Raw genomic sequence first — 17,226 nt, 5'->3', positions numbered from 1 at the left:
CACAAGTGTATATGGTTATTTGTTTTTGATTACAACAAAATAAGAAAATCGCTACATGAGAAATAATAGAATAAAAAAGTTATTAATCAGTAATAGTATTTAAACTTAGTTAAATTAAATAGAGAAATATTGAATACCAGTTATTGGGGTTATTTTGACCAAAATACAGTTTTAAAATTATATCCAATCATATTTATTTTAATTACTATAATGCATGGTAATTAAATATTATTAGTTTTAAGTATTATAGGTATTTCTTAATGCCAAGCGTTTTCATAAAAAATATAATTGCATTAAAAAAATTTAAAAAATAAATTTCGCCCGGACAGGGACTCGAACCCTGGACCCTTAGGTTAAAAGCCTAATGCTCTGCCGACTGAGCTATCCGGGCTTCGAGAGTTAATCGATATTTTAGCTAGTTTTCAATAACTGTTTTTTATAATAACTGATACCAGAAAATATCAATAATAATATGTATTGTATATTATTCATTTTACTTTCCGGTAACCTTTTTTTTTTGTTAAAGGTGAGATAACTTGGTTGAAGTATGGCTTTTGGGTCTATCAGGAACCTTGTATTAAATTTTTAAATTTCGTTACAATTTTTTAAAGCTCAAAATTTAAAAAAGGGTGGATAAGTGGATGTCACTCTGCTGTACAGTGGGTCACTGTAATGGATGGTGTTAAATTTGAATTCAATGATATAATATCATTGTATAAGAAAAACGATTCTGAGCGAAAACGGTCAGTCAGCCTATGATATTTCCAAAGTATATTTGATGATATTATTGTGAATAAAGTAATTTATATATAACCTATTTACGAAGCGCCTTGTTTTAAATTTTCAATCATTAGCCATAAAAGTTAAACATTTTATACATTTTAACTACAAAATAATTAATAAATTATAAATTTAATAAATGTTGTCAAAATTTGAACTTTAAATGCTTATAAAAAAAAATTGTGCCTATGTATTTTTAATATTTTTCAACTGCTATTAGAACGATATATCAGGAGCCTTATATTCAATTTTCACGCTTTTTTACCAAACAAATAAAATTTTATTGATATTTATAGAAAAAAAACCAAAAAAATTGAAAACGGACAATGTCCGTAAACAGCTCAAAAGGAGTCAAAATATTTTCAAAATTGTATGGTGTAAATAAAATGCTAATGTAAACATTCAGTGAAATTTTCAAGTATCTACAGTCATTCGTTTATTAATTACAATAAAATAAGAAAATTGTTACATGAGAAATCGAGTGAATATCAAATGTTGTAAAAATATAAATTTCAGACGCTCATAAAATAAATATTTAATTTAAGTTTCTTGTAGACATTTTTTTTTAAAGGTAGACAAACTTATGAGTAATCTTATATTACATTTTCATATCTTAGATTTAAAAAGAAAAATTTTTATAAATTCTCAACTCAATTTGCTAGTTTTCGTGATTTTTCCGTATTTTGTCAAAATTTGAACTTTAAATGCTTATAAATAAAAACTGTGACTAAGGAGTTTTAATTTTTTTCATCTGCCTTTGAAACAATAACCTAGGAACCTTCTATTACATTTTCAAGCTTTTTTACTCAACAGGTAAAATTTTATTGATATTTATAGAAAAAAAAACTAAAAAAAAATGGAAATTGACAATGTCCGTAAACAGCTCAAAATAAGTCGAAAATAGATTCACTTTCCTATCAGAAAAGTTATTGTTGAAGAAAATCCAAGCACTTTTACTGTCCTAAAAGGTGATGACAGACACAAAAATAAAAATAAAAACTCACATCATTGTAAAATCAATACATTCAGAATCTAAAACTAAATAAATAATAATTTTAAATTTCAAATATCTATATTCTATACAGAGTGTAACAAAACTTAAAAATAATCGGAAATAACACATGAAATAACTTTTGTTCTAATAAATAATTAAATATTTAATTTTTTTTTATATATACCTAATTTATAAATTATAGGCACTTGCTCTACAAATACAGTATATTATTAACTTTTTAAAATATTATTCCTTTTTTTTGGAAAAATAGCTAGCAATTTGTAAATCTAGTTTTTGAAAACATTTTATTAAGTCGAGTAGTTTGTTTTTCATAATATTTTTTTTGGAGTAAATTAATTTGAAACGTAATAACTATTTTCAAAATAATATTTTAACTTGCTGTTCCTTACCTAACATAAGTATATTTATTAAATTGTCTATTATCTATATAATTTTCTTTTTTTTTGTCATATAACGTTTAAATAGTATAATTTTAGATTCTGAGCGAAGCGATGAATGTATTGATTTTACAATGATGTGTGTTTTTTTTTATTTTTTATTTTTTCATTTTTGTGTCTGTCATCACCTTTTAGGACAATAGAAGTGCTTGAATTTTCTTCAACAGTAACTTTTCTGATAGGATAGTGAATCTAGTTGGTACTTTGGGGGGTCAAAAGTAAAAATTTCCCAGTAGTTTTCAAAAGCGACGTGAAAAACAAAAGAAAAATTAAGGAAAAACGGGAATTTTTACGCAAAATCTGAAATTTTGGTTTTTAGTGTAACTCTAAAACAAATGACCGTAGGAACATGAAATTTTGACTGAATGTTTATATTTCCTATACACCATAAAATTTTGAAAATATTTTGACTCTTTTTGAGCTGTTTACGGACATTGTCAGTTTTCAATTTTTTTAGTTTTTTTTTCTATAAATATCAATAAAATTTTATCTGTTGAGTAAAAAAGCTTGAAAATTTAATAGAAGGCTCCTATGTTATTGTTTTATAGGCAGATGAAAAAAATTCAAAATCCTTAGTCACAGTTTTTATTTATAAGCATTTAAAGTTCAAATTTTGACAAAATACGGAAAAATCACAAAAATTAGCAAATTATTTTGAGTTGAGAATTCATAAAAATTTTTCTTTTTAAATCTAAGATTTGAAAATGAAATATAAGATTACTCATAAGCAGGGCTAGGATTTGTATGCAATAAAAAACGGTAAAATATGCATTTTATTTACCAAAATATGCAAAAATATGCATTTAAATTTTATAGAATTGTGAAAAATTTGAAAATTAAATTTTATATTTTAGTTGCCACTTCAATTATAAGACTTTTACACTAATCTACTACCTGATACCTATTTAGGGGGGGGGGGTTGATAGGGTGTATTATATCGAAAAAAACGACTTTACGGGAATAACGCTCAAGCTTTGTAGAATTGTCGGATTCTGATGACTTTTTTTTATCTGAAAGAAAAAGACTTCCTACAGCCCACACCAATCTCTGATTTTGTATTTTATATCAAATAATTGTATTAAAAAATTTGTAAAAAAAATGCTTTTTATCTTGTATTTTTTTAGACATATTATAAAGTTAGAGAATGAAATATTGAAAAACAGAGATCGATGCGGGCTGTAGAATATTTCTCTCTAGCAATTAAATAAAAAATTATGAAATTTGGTTGATTCTATAAGGTGGTATCATTATTCCCGCAGAATATATTTTTGAGGACAAAATGGCATCGGCATCGGGCGTCTTAATATAATATAATTGAGAAAAAAAAATAATTTAGAAATAAATTTTATAATTCACATTCACTACGAGTGTTACATGCTACAATCACATATTTTTTCAAATTTTCGAAAATGAATGTCAAATTATTTAATCTTTTATCGCATACCTATTGTACCATAGGATTGTATTTATAAAAATAAAATTTATGTTTGACAAAAAACCAAGTATTATGAAATTTACTATAAAACATTTATTTTTCGCATTCTTATAATCAAAATGTACAATAATATTAATTTTATTCAATATATGCAATAATATGCATTTCATCCAAAATATGCAAAAACATGCAAAATAAATATACCACCATTTATCTCATCATGAGGTGATTGGTGGACATTACTGACAAAATCAATAATCAGAAGTCGCAAAAAAAAAACATGCTTTTGCATATAAATCCTAGCCCTGCTCATAAGTTTGTCTAGTTTTTTCAAAAAAAAAAATGTCTACAAGAAACTTAAATTAAATATTTATGAGCGTCTGAAATTTATATTTTTACAACATTTGATATTCACTCGATTTCTCATGTAACAATTTTCTTATTTTATTGTAATTAATAAACGAATGACTGTAGATACTTGAAAATTTCACTGAATGTTTACATTAAGGTGTGATTCCTATGGACGCGTCTGCAGACGCGCCGCGGCGCGGCGCGATTCAAATCTCAGCCGCGTTGCACTTGTTTACTTGTTGATAGATGAAACCGATTCCTATGAGAGTCGCTGCAGCGCGCGACCGTCGCGCGCTGCAGCGACTGCGGATTAGCGACTGCTCGGAAAGGAGTCAAATCGCGGACGCGCGCGGCTGTGTGTTCATTTTTATATTATACATTTTTTCATAATTTTTTTAAAATGTATAATGCATTTTATTTACACCATACAATTTTGAAAATATTTTGACTCCTTTTGAGCTGTTTACGGACATTGTCCGTTTTCAATTTTTTTGGTTTTTTTTTCTATAAATATCAATAAAATTTTATTTGTTTGGTAAAAAAGCGTGAAAATTGAATATAAGGCTCCTGATATATCGTTCTAATAGCAGTTAAAAAATATTAAAAATACATAGGCACAATTTTTTGTTATAAGCATTTAAAGTTTATACATTTATCAAATTTGAAATTTAATAATTATTAAACGGCTCCACGTAAATAGGTTATATATAAATTACTTTATTCACAATAATATCATCAAATATACTTGGTAATATCATAGGCTGACTGACCGTTTTCGCTCAGAATCGTTTTTCTTATACAATGATATTATATCATTGAATTAAAATTTGACACCATCCATTACAGTGACCCACTTGTAACCTACTGAACAGCAGAGCGACATCCACTTATCCACCTTTTTTTGTTTTTATTTGTCGGGTCTTTCTGTTACACTCTGTATATACCGTGTTACCATAAAAACGGAGTACCTATACAGAAAATGTGAAAATTTATGTTCATGTATAAAAATATAAAATACAATAGTTAAAAAATTGTAAGTTAAAGGAATTTATGATTTAATAGTTTAGTCTTATGTCCGGCAAACAGAATCCATAAATATGTATTAAGTACTGAGTAATATAAGCAACTGATGAGTTATAGTTAGTGAACTGTATTTGTGTAATGTGGTAAATTACACAACATGGTAAATTATACTATATGTATAATGATTTATGGCTCAAAAATATTCAAAGTTTTTTGAAAATGTTATTTTTTATATAAATTAACAAAATAAACATTTGGTGAAATTGTCAAGTATTTACGGACTACGTTTATGAATTCCAACAAAATATCAAAAAATGGTTTGATATAGTTATGGGTGAATGTCGTAACAATTTAAAGTTCAAATACTTATAAACAATTAATTTTCCCAGTTAACTTTTTTTTATTTGTTTAAGATAGAAAAACGTATGATAATTACATAATAATTTTGCAAATTTTCGCAATTTTGATGAATTTCGTCTAAATTCTAACTTCAGACTTTAATCCCAACTTTTTTTTTAGTTATACAAATAACAACTTATGATGATCCTTGTATTTTATTTTCAAAGTTTTTGACCAAGCAAAAAATTATTAATTGACAATAATAATTGACAAAAAACTAACAAAATTTAAAATGTCTTATGCCTATAAGTAACTCATAAACAGACAACATATTTTAAATAACATCATAAATCGAGACTTGGTCATGTTATAAACATTTTATGAAAATAAAATAATAATTATAAAAATAATTTTATGTGTGGTTATTCGTTATATGAGGCAAATACACTACTATAGTCTTTAATAGACAAAAGTATTTATGGTTTTGTTTGTAATTTCTTTGGGCACATAATTCATAGAATAATATCAACTACTTATATAAAAATGGTACATTATGTAAATGGAATCCGAAAAAAAGACCCTAGATAAAGTCCTCGAAAAAAATCTCTCGAAAAGATGTAATTGAAAAAATTAGTCTAATTTATAAATATTTAAATATGTGTATTATTGTAATATTTATACGCTAACAAATTCATTACTTTTTAACACAAATAGGTCGAAATATAACTATAAATTTGGTATCATTAATTATATATTTTATTAATTTTGATTATGATATATTATTATGATAATGATAATATGTATATACGTTAAAATAAAAAATAATGAAAATGAATAAGGATTTTGCAAATGTTTTCAATTAAATATAGGCAATAGATATTATAGGTAATGATAAATGATAAAAGAAAATACTATATTATAGTTAATTTTTTGTATTAATATACTAAAAATAAATAAACAATTATAATTTTACAAACATTTCTACTTAAACATATATGTTAAAATTATCTAAATATCAATGGCTATACTCAATTTAGTATTAATAGTTTTTAGATCCTGAATACTATTTTTTATACATTTATATTTTAAATACCTTCCTAAAATTGTATAAAAACGTGTTTGTGGTTTTAAAAACAAATTAATTATATCAAAAAACAGTTATATTTCGTCACGGCACAGGAAAAAGCTAGAAGTCAATAAGAGGACCGGTCCTGGTTTGGTTATTATTTAATTACGTCTGGTCAGACTTTTATCTAAAAAAAACAAAATCCTATTGATCCCTATAACATCGTGTCATAACATTATTTTCACGCAACACAGACCACAGTTGATAGGTATTATGACGCTCAAATTTCTCATATACTTAATTATACTATAGTATACTACTTACTTGCAATTATTCCCAAAAGAACAATGACGAATATTCGTTTATCGCCGATAAATTGTTATACTTTAGAAATAAAACACAAATCGATGTCGAAATAATCGTCTAAAATAGTAAGATTGTTTGTTGCTAAATACTGTTGGCATTTCATAGAGACGTCACGCAAAAAGATAAACGTCGTCCGCTGCAGCCACAGATATAATGTTTAATATTAATATCTATTTTTATATCTATGGCTGCAGCCGATAATTACGTTTCGGTGGACGCCGAACGGACCGCGGCTAAACAGCGAGTCGGAGTTGTACCATTAGTAGTTAAAGCTACCATTTGTAGTGTGTACCATTAGTAACCTGCAGTTGTAGTGGTAACGCCGCTGTAGTGGTAACGCCACTGTAGTGGTAAGTATAATATAGTATAGTTCCTTGGCCGACGCCCGCGGGTTACCATACCGTGGTCGTGGATACCACGGTAGGTATCATAAACCTGTCTCGTATACCACAACTACGGTAACTATTTAGCCCATAGAGTAGCACTATAGGCACAGAGGGCGGGATGCCATCGTGTACGGGTACGCTTCCCGCCGCGGGCAGCGGTCGGTTGTATTATTTTACCGCTTTCTGTTTGACTGAGCCTCAACGAACAATATAGAATCGACACAAGATCGGGTTCTTGCACTGAGATGAATCTGTTGACAAAAACATTGAAACGACCTTGCCCACGAACCTGAGTTTTATTATAATATTATGTTTGTTTACTGCCGTCGTTTCAAGGTCACCCGAGGTTGCAGTTTACAATTTATTATTGAACAATAATATTATTCTAGTGTATGCGTTGTTTTTACGGAGCAAACACAGCTGCAGATACAGTGAAGTTGTTCACCGCAACAATTGCGTTACGTCCAGTGGCGGCTCGTGAGTAAATAACATTCTGTGGAGACTAATGAAATTATAACTTCTACGATTATTGATTTTTTTTTTAAATGCAATAAATTATGACGGTGAATATCGGCGGCCAGGAATATTATTATAATAATATTGTAGCCAATCCAGCTTCGACAGCGCCTATAATACGCGGTGTATTCTCCTCGGTCTCCTCCGTCCATCCAGCGATAACGTCATTTTACATGTTTACGATTGAAACTGTCGGGCACTCACTCGGGCGACAGTTTCGCTGAACGGTGACCGCCGTCCAAATAACTATTTATAGGCTTAAGATTTCGTGGCCTCCGATAATGACGAGCGGAGAAAACGATATAATATAATAATATAATATTTCCAATACAGATAATAAAACTATTCTTTACGTTTTTATTTTTAATTAATTATTATTTACAAGTAGAGCTGTTTTTCTGTTTAAGTGGAGACGCAGTCTCAAAGTCTTCTTCCGTTGGTTACGTCTACTATCTCTGTTTAACTCGACAACATCGGTTTCCTAGTTTCCCCGTCGCTCAGAATTGTCCGTGTAAATGAGTATTGTCATAGACAAGATGGGACGCCTCAAACTACTAAAAGACTAAAATCTACCGCTCAACATCGGCCGCCGGGTACATAAATATTGTGTGCAGCCGCGCTACTTGCTAGGGGGGGCGGGAGGGGGGCTACACGCTGTTGTCACTGAAACACGGCCGTCGCAGTGTCGCACGTCTGCCACCATTTGGTCATGAAATATTATCGATAAGTGTGAATATTATGATAAAATGATTGTCTTAGCACCGAATAGTTTTTACTCATAGCTGGCTTATATTTCCGCTCCATTTTGAAAAGCACACATATTTTTTTCCTGTGTTAGAGACGTTAGAGTAATAGTGTATTTACGGCTACAACTCATTTGCGCACATTTACCTTTTTTACAACTCATTTGCGCACAATTTACGAACAATAGAAACCTTTTTCCCAAGAAATTTATCCACGTATAGGGTGTAAATAATCTGCGTACCTCCAAATTTTCGAGTTGGTCAACACTGATAGTGGACAATTATTATACTCAAACAACATTTTCCATCGCCCTTTAAAAGGCTTAGGACTTTCTGTCTCATCATATTCTGATGTTATGGACTGGCGGGCTTAGAAATGTTATTTTAGCTATTTATTTCATAGAACAGCTTCCTTAGAGAGTAATTATTCACAATTTTGTCAAATTACAAATTACAAAAATTACAGTTAATACATATTTAATATTTATTGGTACGCGTTTGCATCAAAAATGTTAAAAGATCAATTTTTTAGATTTGTAATCAGAATACATTTTTTTCATTTAATTTTGTTTTTTAAATACTTCTGTTCTACAGGTATATATAATTTATTTTTAAATCAGCATCGGCTTGAATTTCTATTAGTATATGAATAATTTGGTGAGGGTGGGAGGTATAAATTGACTATTGAAGTGCATGTGAAAGTTTTCAGCTCCGTTCGTTGCTCTTGGGCTATCGTCTGGTTCACTAGCCCAATTAACGGGTGCTCATTGATATCAATAATATTGAACGTGTTGGGCCGCTTAAGACACCATGTACACCCAAAACTGTACCTAAAAGCTGGTTTTCATTGTTTTCTATTTTGTGCGCAAATGAGTTGTCGTAAATTTAAAAAATATATTAATATGTGCGCAAACGAGTCTCCACCGTATTTACAATTTAATATTTTTCCGCCTCATGTAAAATTACATGTCAAAACCGCCATTGCTACGCATTTCATTGTCTACGGCGAGGAGCTAGAGCCGTCGTATCCCTCTCCTATTGCCCCAAAAGTGTACGTCTAGTGAAGATATTATTATAGTACTATAATTTATAGTAAGAATGTCGTTATGCCGTGTTATCTTCATATTTATTATCAACGAACCAACTCGTTTTACGACACGGCATGACAACACACGTTTGCACAACGTTAGACGCTCGTAAATGTTTTAGGCCTCTTTCACAGCCGCGCGTATGAAAAATGTATTAGTATGAAATACACTGTTTCATTGACACGCGCAGTGGCGCGACGAACTTCATTAACTTATGGGGCACAATAATTTATATTAGTATAATTATAAATACTTATATAAGCAATTACGTATTTACGTAAATGATAACTGAGAAAGATTGGCTTAGTCTTAATGTGTACTTAATTAATTAACCTAACACCCTTTAAACTGAAGCACGTGCCTCAAATATAGTCCTTCTTCATGCCACTGGACACGCGTACGAAACGCGCGCGTTTTTTAATTTTTTGTACCCGCGTACGGACGTATACCTACGGCATGATCCGTACGCGTGGATCGTCGATCGTCGTGACTAGTCATGACGTGTAATAGAATGGTTCAGAGCCCTGTGTATCAAACGCGTGTCACATGCGTTTTTTCATTTTGTCATCGCTGTTCATTGTCATGATTAATTATATAATTTGTCATGTTCATTGTGAACTTTTAAATACTCGAAAATTAATTTTCAAAATTCTTTTGTTGTAAGTATTAAAAGTGTTAAAAAATTACGATAAAAAAATATAGCACAACTGTTTATTGATACAGAACTTCTAATTAGTGAAGTAGAGGCCAGAATAAATCACACTCATTACTGCAGTACTCGGAACTTTATTATATTTGCGTTAATAACGCACAGTTGAAAATTTCAATTTATTTAGTTTTTTTTTCTATAAATATCAATACAATTTTATTTGTTGGGCCAAAAATCTTGAAAATTTAATACAAGGCTCCTGATATATTGTTACAATAGCAGTTAAAAAATATTAAAAGTACGTAGACATAATTCTTTTTTATAAGCATTTAAAGTTCGAATTTTTACGTCATTTACAAACTATTTAGTAGTTAACTACGACTGCTGCAGTTGGCCGCTCGTCGTATGGTATGGACGTTGTGCGTTGGCCAACGAAAAATTACGATCGATGACTTTGATCGATTTGACTTTTTGACTGTTTTTATATACCAGCAAATACTATAGATTAGAATACTGGAAGCTCTTAGATTTGCTAGGGGACACTGTAGCGCTCCATATTATAGTAGGTTGCCTATATAAGCCCCTTAATTTTTCTTTTTTAGACACTAATAACCATTAACTGATAAGTTATTAGTACAAAAGAACAACTACTTAGCTTTTTTCTAATTTTTAAATTAAGTCCAATAGTCCATTAGCCTTTAGGTACTTAATATTATAGTGTTATTAATGTTAAAATATAGAATAATATACATAGTTTATAGTGCAATACATCATTACCATTTACCTGTATCAAGTGTATGGCTGTATGGATTATGGACACTGGATTACTAAAACAAGGTTTATTTCATAGAGTAATACTTGATGGTTAGCTTATTGTTTTTACAATAATTTGATATAGTTCTACACGGTTATACGGGTCTTAAGTTTTAAACATTTTAATGATATCGATTAGTTGTGAACAAATAATTATATAATTATCACAAAATATTGATTATACTAACTAAAAAATATGTACAGTGAGAAATGTGTGACATAAAGATTAATACAAAATATTATTAAAACAATATAAAAAATGTAGGTACCTACTAAATATTTACAATAGTGTACACCATCATTACAAGTCATAATATTATGTACAATGTACAAATACAAAATAATAAAAGAAATAGAACTTAGGTATGAGAACATTATGAAATATGTATGAACAATATTTTTATATTTATGATATAATATGTTAAAATAATAATTAGGTGTATAATATAATACAACATAGGTAAAATTAAAGAATATAAATTTTACAATTTGATTAATATACAATATATTAATTTACAAATGAACAATTTTTTTTAATTTTAATTTTTTGAATGCATTTTGAAGACATTAATGTTGTTATTGCTATTTTTTATGAAACTATTTATTAATACATTAAAAATTTTTTTAAGAATTCGGTCTTACATGCATCACATATATTTAATGGCTCACAAACAATATCAACAATTTTTATTATTTCTTTTCGAACACCGGTTTTATTTTTTAACAAAAGTGACTATATTTAAATTAAATATACACGTAACTTTTTTTGCAAATTCTAATGTATTTTTAAATGGATATAATAAATTGGCATTTTGATACGATTTAATTTCTATGTGTGTATTTTCCAGGTTGACTTGAGAATTATCCTCACTTTTGTCTGTTACATCAATAATAATAATTACTTTATTAGAGTAATTTCGTAAGGTATGGAAAAATAATCAATTATCTTAATGCTGATCATTATTCAATGATATAATATTATGTTGTTTAATAATTATTGTTTTGGTATTTTGCATACAACAAAATATGTACCAATGTATATTGTACTCATTATAATATAATAGTAATCTATATTTTAATACCTATTTTATATTATTGATTTATGGCCCCAAATTATTTGTATTAGTTAAGGGGGCTCCAGCGTATCATGTTTTAAGGAGTAATATTTAGGCAATTCACATAACATGAACATTTGGGATATGTCTATGTGTGAGTAGTAAATGAACATAAGCGTATGTAATCCATTATCGCGTGCCACGGACTATCGGTCGACAGTATTACGAATTCCCAGAACTACGTATAATTAAAATGCAATAAAATGACAATTTATGTTCAATTGCGCGCTTTATCTTTTACTATTATATTACCTACTCACTACTCGGCTTTCGCTGCAATTCGCAAAAATGTACAATTACATTATACCACACAAGAGAATCACTTTGTTATTTCATAGTTATTAACTATTACATTACTTAACTTTTTTATACAAATACAACAATTTAAAAAAGTAGTATTACAAACCATCCCCGATAGGAAAAGGAAACTCACGTTCATATACTAAATTAATTAATTCTAAAACCATGTAACCAAGAAAAAAAGTCAAAAAAAATTTTTTTTTACCACATTATTTTACCAATTTTAGAAATTTCAAATACTATATATTGAAACACGAAGTTTAATATAAATATTTAAATTTAAGTATATTACTATAATAATATTTTTAAAAATTCATCTATAAACTGTATTATCGTAATTATTGATAATACGCTGTCTTGTATATGACTTTAAATTATGATATCCACGAAGTACTATCGTATAGGTACCTAGGTAGATAATATAATTATACAACAATACTATATGTATATGATAGGTACAATTTAGAGTAAAAGTCAGCGAGATAAATAAGAAATGACAAACACAATTAGTATATTCACGGGTATAAATTATAATAATATTATGAAATATAATAAATTACAAACAAAATATTAAATATTTTATAAGTTACATCTTTTTGTCTGTTATTATAGCCGTCGATAATAATAATATAGGCATATAGAATATTAGTATATATAACTACTACCTACGTTCTACAGACTACAACTGTCGTCTGTTATTTTACAATGAATAATATCCATAATAAATATTTTACTTACTTATTTAAATATATGTAGGTTGTATTAAATTTGGAAAAATATAATTATTACTTATGTCAATACTTTACGAAAAATGAAATATATTCATGTTTGCAACGCTATAAAAACTACTAAAAGCGGTAGTAAATTAAACATACTTCTTGAAGTCCGATTGTAATTTTGAAAAAATGGTTGAATTTGTAAACTTCTAGACTATGCTCTTTAGGAATCTCTTTTTTGATTTAAAATTAGATGTGCCCAAAATAAATACAAATGCAATTATTTCATGCGAATTTTGAAAAAAAAATAGTTATTTTAAGGTCCTTTAAAATTGAAAATTGAAAATCGACTTCCTAAATAACCTAGATATTTTGTCAAAGAGTTCATACATGTATAAAAAATTAAAATCGGACATTCCGAAGTATGTGTAATTTACTACCGCTTACTGGTCTAAAACGCATGAAAAATACGTCTTCTGCGATCCTCTTAACGAGTACATAAAAGTGTTAAGGATAAAGGGGCTGAATAGGCAATCACATACATTTTGGAGCGCTATGACGCCAGCAGGTTTCTACAGAACTTCTCGTATTCTAATCTATAGTATTTGATACCAGCTACCACCTGGAAGTGGCCCAAAAACGTGATGAAAACGTGTGTTTGGTGGTTACAAAACGATTAATACATCAGCTACACATTAAAATAAAATACCGGAACGACGTAAACACAGTCCGACGGCCGGCCGTGATGCCGAGCGTCAGTTGTACACACAGACTTCTATACTACACTACGTATGTTCTGTACTATATAGACATCTGTGGTTGTACACCAACGTACGAATGTATAGACATCGAAGTAGACAAAGTGGTCGTGATAGTCATCGTTAATCGTTATCACCTATCTCGTCATACCACAGATATAGATAATAGTTTATTATCTATAACCGTGCGGTACGTATGGACGCGTAGACGAAAATCGTGTGTTTAGTTTTAGTTGGCCCGGTGCTAATGTAATTTTGTCCTCAAAAATACACTCCACGAGATTAACAATCCTGTCCATCTGCAAATCAACCAAATTTGATATATTTATTTTAATTAATCGGCGAAAATATTCTACAGTTTGCATTGTACTCCGTCTTTTAATATCCTAATCTCCCGCTTTATAATAATATGTTTTTAAGAGGACGTCGTACTCGCCATAATATGTTATCTGTCTCCGTCTTACTATAATGCATAATAATATCAAAATGTACGTCCAGCAGTTATAATGTTGTATTGTTAGCTTAAATATTAGTGTGAATTGACCTATTATCTAACCTAAATGTGAGAAAATTATCTGCGTTCTCTTGTTGGTTTTTTTACGATATTTAAATATTCCAAATATTAATTTTTTACATACGCGCATTACTCACTTGAAATTAAATAACATTTTGAAAATCCTAGTCCAACGTGACTTGTAAAAAAACGTTACACTTTCCAAAAAAAAATTATCGAAAACTGCTCACTTTATGAGGCGTTTTAGTGTTTCTTACAGGGCACGATTTTTAGCAAAATACAGGTAACGTTCAGATCTTACTTTAAGAAAGACAATTTTAAAAATTATTTTTATACCATTATTCGGAATACGCAGAAGTAGGTACCTTAATTTCCTACTTACCTACCTACGTAAACCTGTGTACCTAATAAGAAAGGTCCAAGACAATAATTGGGTAACAATTTTTTGTTTCTTGAACTACTATTTATACATAAATATACATTGTGCATGTTTTTTTTTATCTTTAACCTTAAAACTCACAAATAAAACATTTATAACCTTATTCTCAGCTGTAAGTGTAGTATATCTGAGATTATGAAAATGTATGATGTTGAACTCGGAAAAATTCGTTTAGTGCACCAGTGTTGTATTTGCGTGCATCCCAGAAATATTACAAGAAAAATAAATGAGTCGACAATATTTTGTAAAGGAGGAATCACATTTTATATTTATATTTTGTTATCATAATTCATATACCAGTCGTGTCATTTAATTGTTTAAGACATAAAACAATATAAAAAAAAAATACATGTATAATAATTAATGTAGTAGGTAATTAAATGATGAACATTTATCGTTAAAAAAAAATCATTATTATATATTATATGCTTATATAAAAAAAAAAAAATGTAATATTAAATTGAAATTAATCATAAAAAAAAATCGTTGGCACTCGTATTAATCTTGCTGAAGGTCCTAAAAAAACATTAAACAACAAATTAATAATCATAATATTATTATACCATATTAGAATGGGGAAATTATTGGACTTAAATAGTTGTGTGGGATGAACGAAAATCATTATTAATTTAATACGAAGCCGATTACTCGACGTGAGTAATCTCACGACAAAAAAATAATAAATTGTTGTGCCCACCCTCGTAAAGAAATTTAATCTCAACAACACGGTTGTTTTGTATATTATATTGTGAGTATTGTTATTATTAAAATATACCAACCAAGGAAAAATATTAAGGTCGTTAAGAACTCCTTCTAATATTCGCCTCCCAGTAGTCAACCACCATTTCGGGCTTATACGTCCGCATCACGCTGGCTTCAATAAATTTGGCCTCTCGCATATTTCTCCATTTCACTTTGTACAAAATGTCCCGTGGATAGTCTTCAACCATATGGCCCGTAACCGTTTCTGGTTCTAGATTACGGGCGAACCCGTTGAATGTCAGCCCGCGTTCGAACGGTGAAAGACGGTACCATTCTTGTTCACTGCGGGGAGTAAAAATCGATCGTTAGTTAGTCACATGCGCAATTTGAAAACGACAGTGTTTCGCGACATTTTCCACAGATGTCTACAATACACTGTAGGTATACCTAACGTTGCGCATAGGAGGAATAGTGAAGCCAGATTTCAAAAGCATATCGCATATCATGTCCGCCATATTGCTGGTCATTATACAAAATGTACCCATTATAATATTATAGAAGTCTGTGAGATTTTCAAAAAGGAAATTCCGACGAGTATCGATACGTTTTGCCGGTATTGCACACGCGCGTGTAACGCTCGATTTCCAACCGATACGTACCGATACACTCGAGCGGTGTATCCTCCTTGAAAATCTTGAAAGGGTGTCGGAGCACTAATAATGTTATTGGTGAACCCAATAACCACGTTACGGCGGACAACGACAACGACGAGAACGATAATTGACATTCCGCGTGAAGTCATCGCGCGCACTCGTTTATCAACGTTGTTGTTGTCCGTTAAAAAATAAATATAGGCTATAATGATATTGTTATGTACTGTACTTCAAAGGTTGGCGGTGTCGTCCGCGCCTCACATAAAACACACCAGGACGTCTGCCTCTGGATCTCCTGGCCGTGTTTCTGCGTAGAAAGCCTTGTCTTATACCAGAAACGGCATTTATATCTTCAATATCATCACCCAGGGTCGACGGCGGTGTCCAGAATCCGCCTCCCTCGGACTCGTTTTCATCACTTGAGCTGCTGACCACCGGGACCCATCGTTGTATCGTTGGGTCGTTGAGCATCGACGAAGCCTCACTGCTTGTATCGTCAATTGCGTGGTCCGTTGAATCGTTTTCTTCTTCTCCATCGTCACTCCGAGTAACAGATGGGTTGTCGTCCATTTCTTGTTCATCAGTTTCGCTCGGTGCTGCGACCTCCTCCCCTAAATCAATTACATCATCTTGTTCGAGAACTTTTTCTTCTTCTTCCGGTGGTAAGTGGCAGTGTAAGCTAGGCATGATAAGTTATTATGTTTTAGGCGGAAACGGTAAAAACAACGAGACGGGAGGGCCGACAGACAGGATGGTGACCGCAAAACTTAAATTCACTGAGTGACGTCTACACACGGGAAACCGTAGCTACGAGTAGGAAACGACTGATCTGCCGACGCCGAGCGCTGTTCGTCGGCGGCCCCGGGCCCACGAAGCCGCCGAAACGTAGACGTCGGCAATATTCGGGCGCGGTCGTGGCGGTGGTGTTTCAGGCTTGCCACGAGCGGTCCAATGAGACGTCGTCGCCGCCGCCGCCGCCGCCGCCGCCACCACCTACTCTACGTCTAATGATTTCATACGCA

At 30.6% G+C, this 17,226-nt stretch overlaps 1 protein-coding gene and 1 non-coding gene across 2 annotated transcripts; both read right to left on the bottom strand.

The window, feature by feature from the left end:
- Positions 1-318: 318 nt before the first annotated feature.
- Positions 319-391, bottom strand: Trnak-uuu (transfer RNA lysine (anticodon UUU)). Its single transcript has one exon. It is a non-coding gene; the product is annotated as a tRNA-Lys (tRNA).
- Positions 392-15,106: 14,715 nt separating this feature from the next.
- Positions 15,107-17,012, bottom strand: LOC132935813 (uncharacterized). The gene is made up of 3 exons (XM_061002438.1): positions 16,434-17,012; positions 15,629-15,893; positions 15,107-15,365 (listed from the first exon to the last, which is right to left on the bottom strand). The coding sequence occupies exons 1-2, from the start codon at positions 16,889-16,891 to the stop codon at positions 15,650-15,652; spliced, it is 702 nt and encodes a 233-aa protein (XP_060858421.1). The 5' UTR covers positions 16,892-17,012; the 3' UTR covers positions 15,107-15,365; positions 15,629-15,649.
- Between the last annotated feature and the right edge of the window lie 214 nt (positions 17,013-17,226).

Source organism: Metopolophium dirhodum, chromosome 1 (genome assembly GCF_019925205.1).
Source record: "Metopolophium dirhodum isolate CAU chromosome 1, ASM1992520v1, whole genome shotgun sequence".
NCBI classification, from domain to species: domain Eukaryota; kingdom Metazoa; phylum Arthropoda; class Insecta; order Hemiptera; family Aphididae; genus Metopolophium; species Metopolophium dirhodum.
This window is presented reverse-complemented; position numbering and strand designations above follow the sequence as displayed.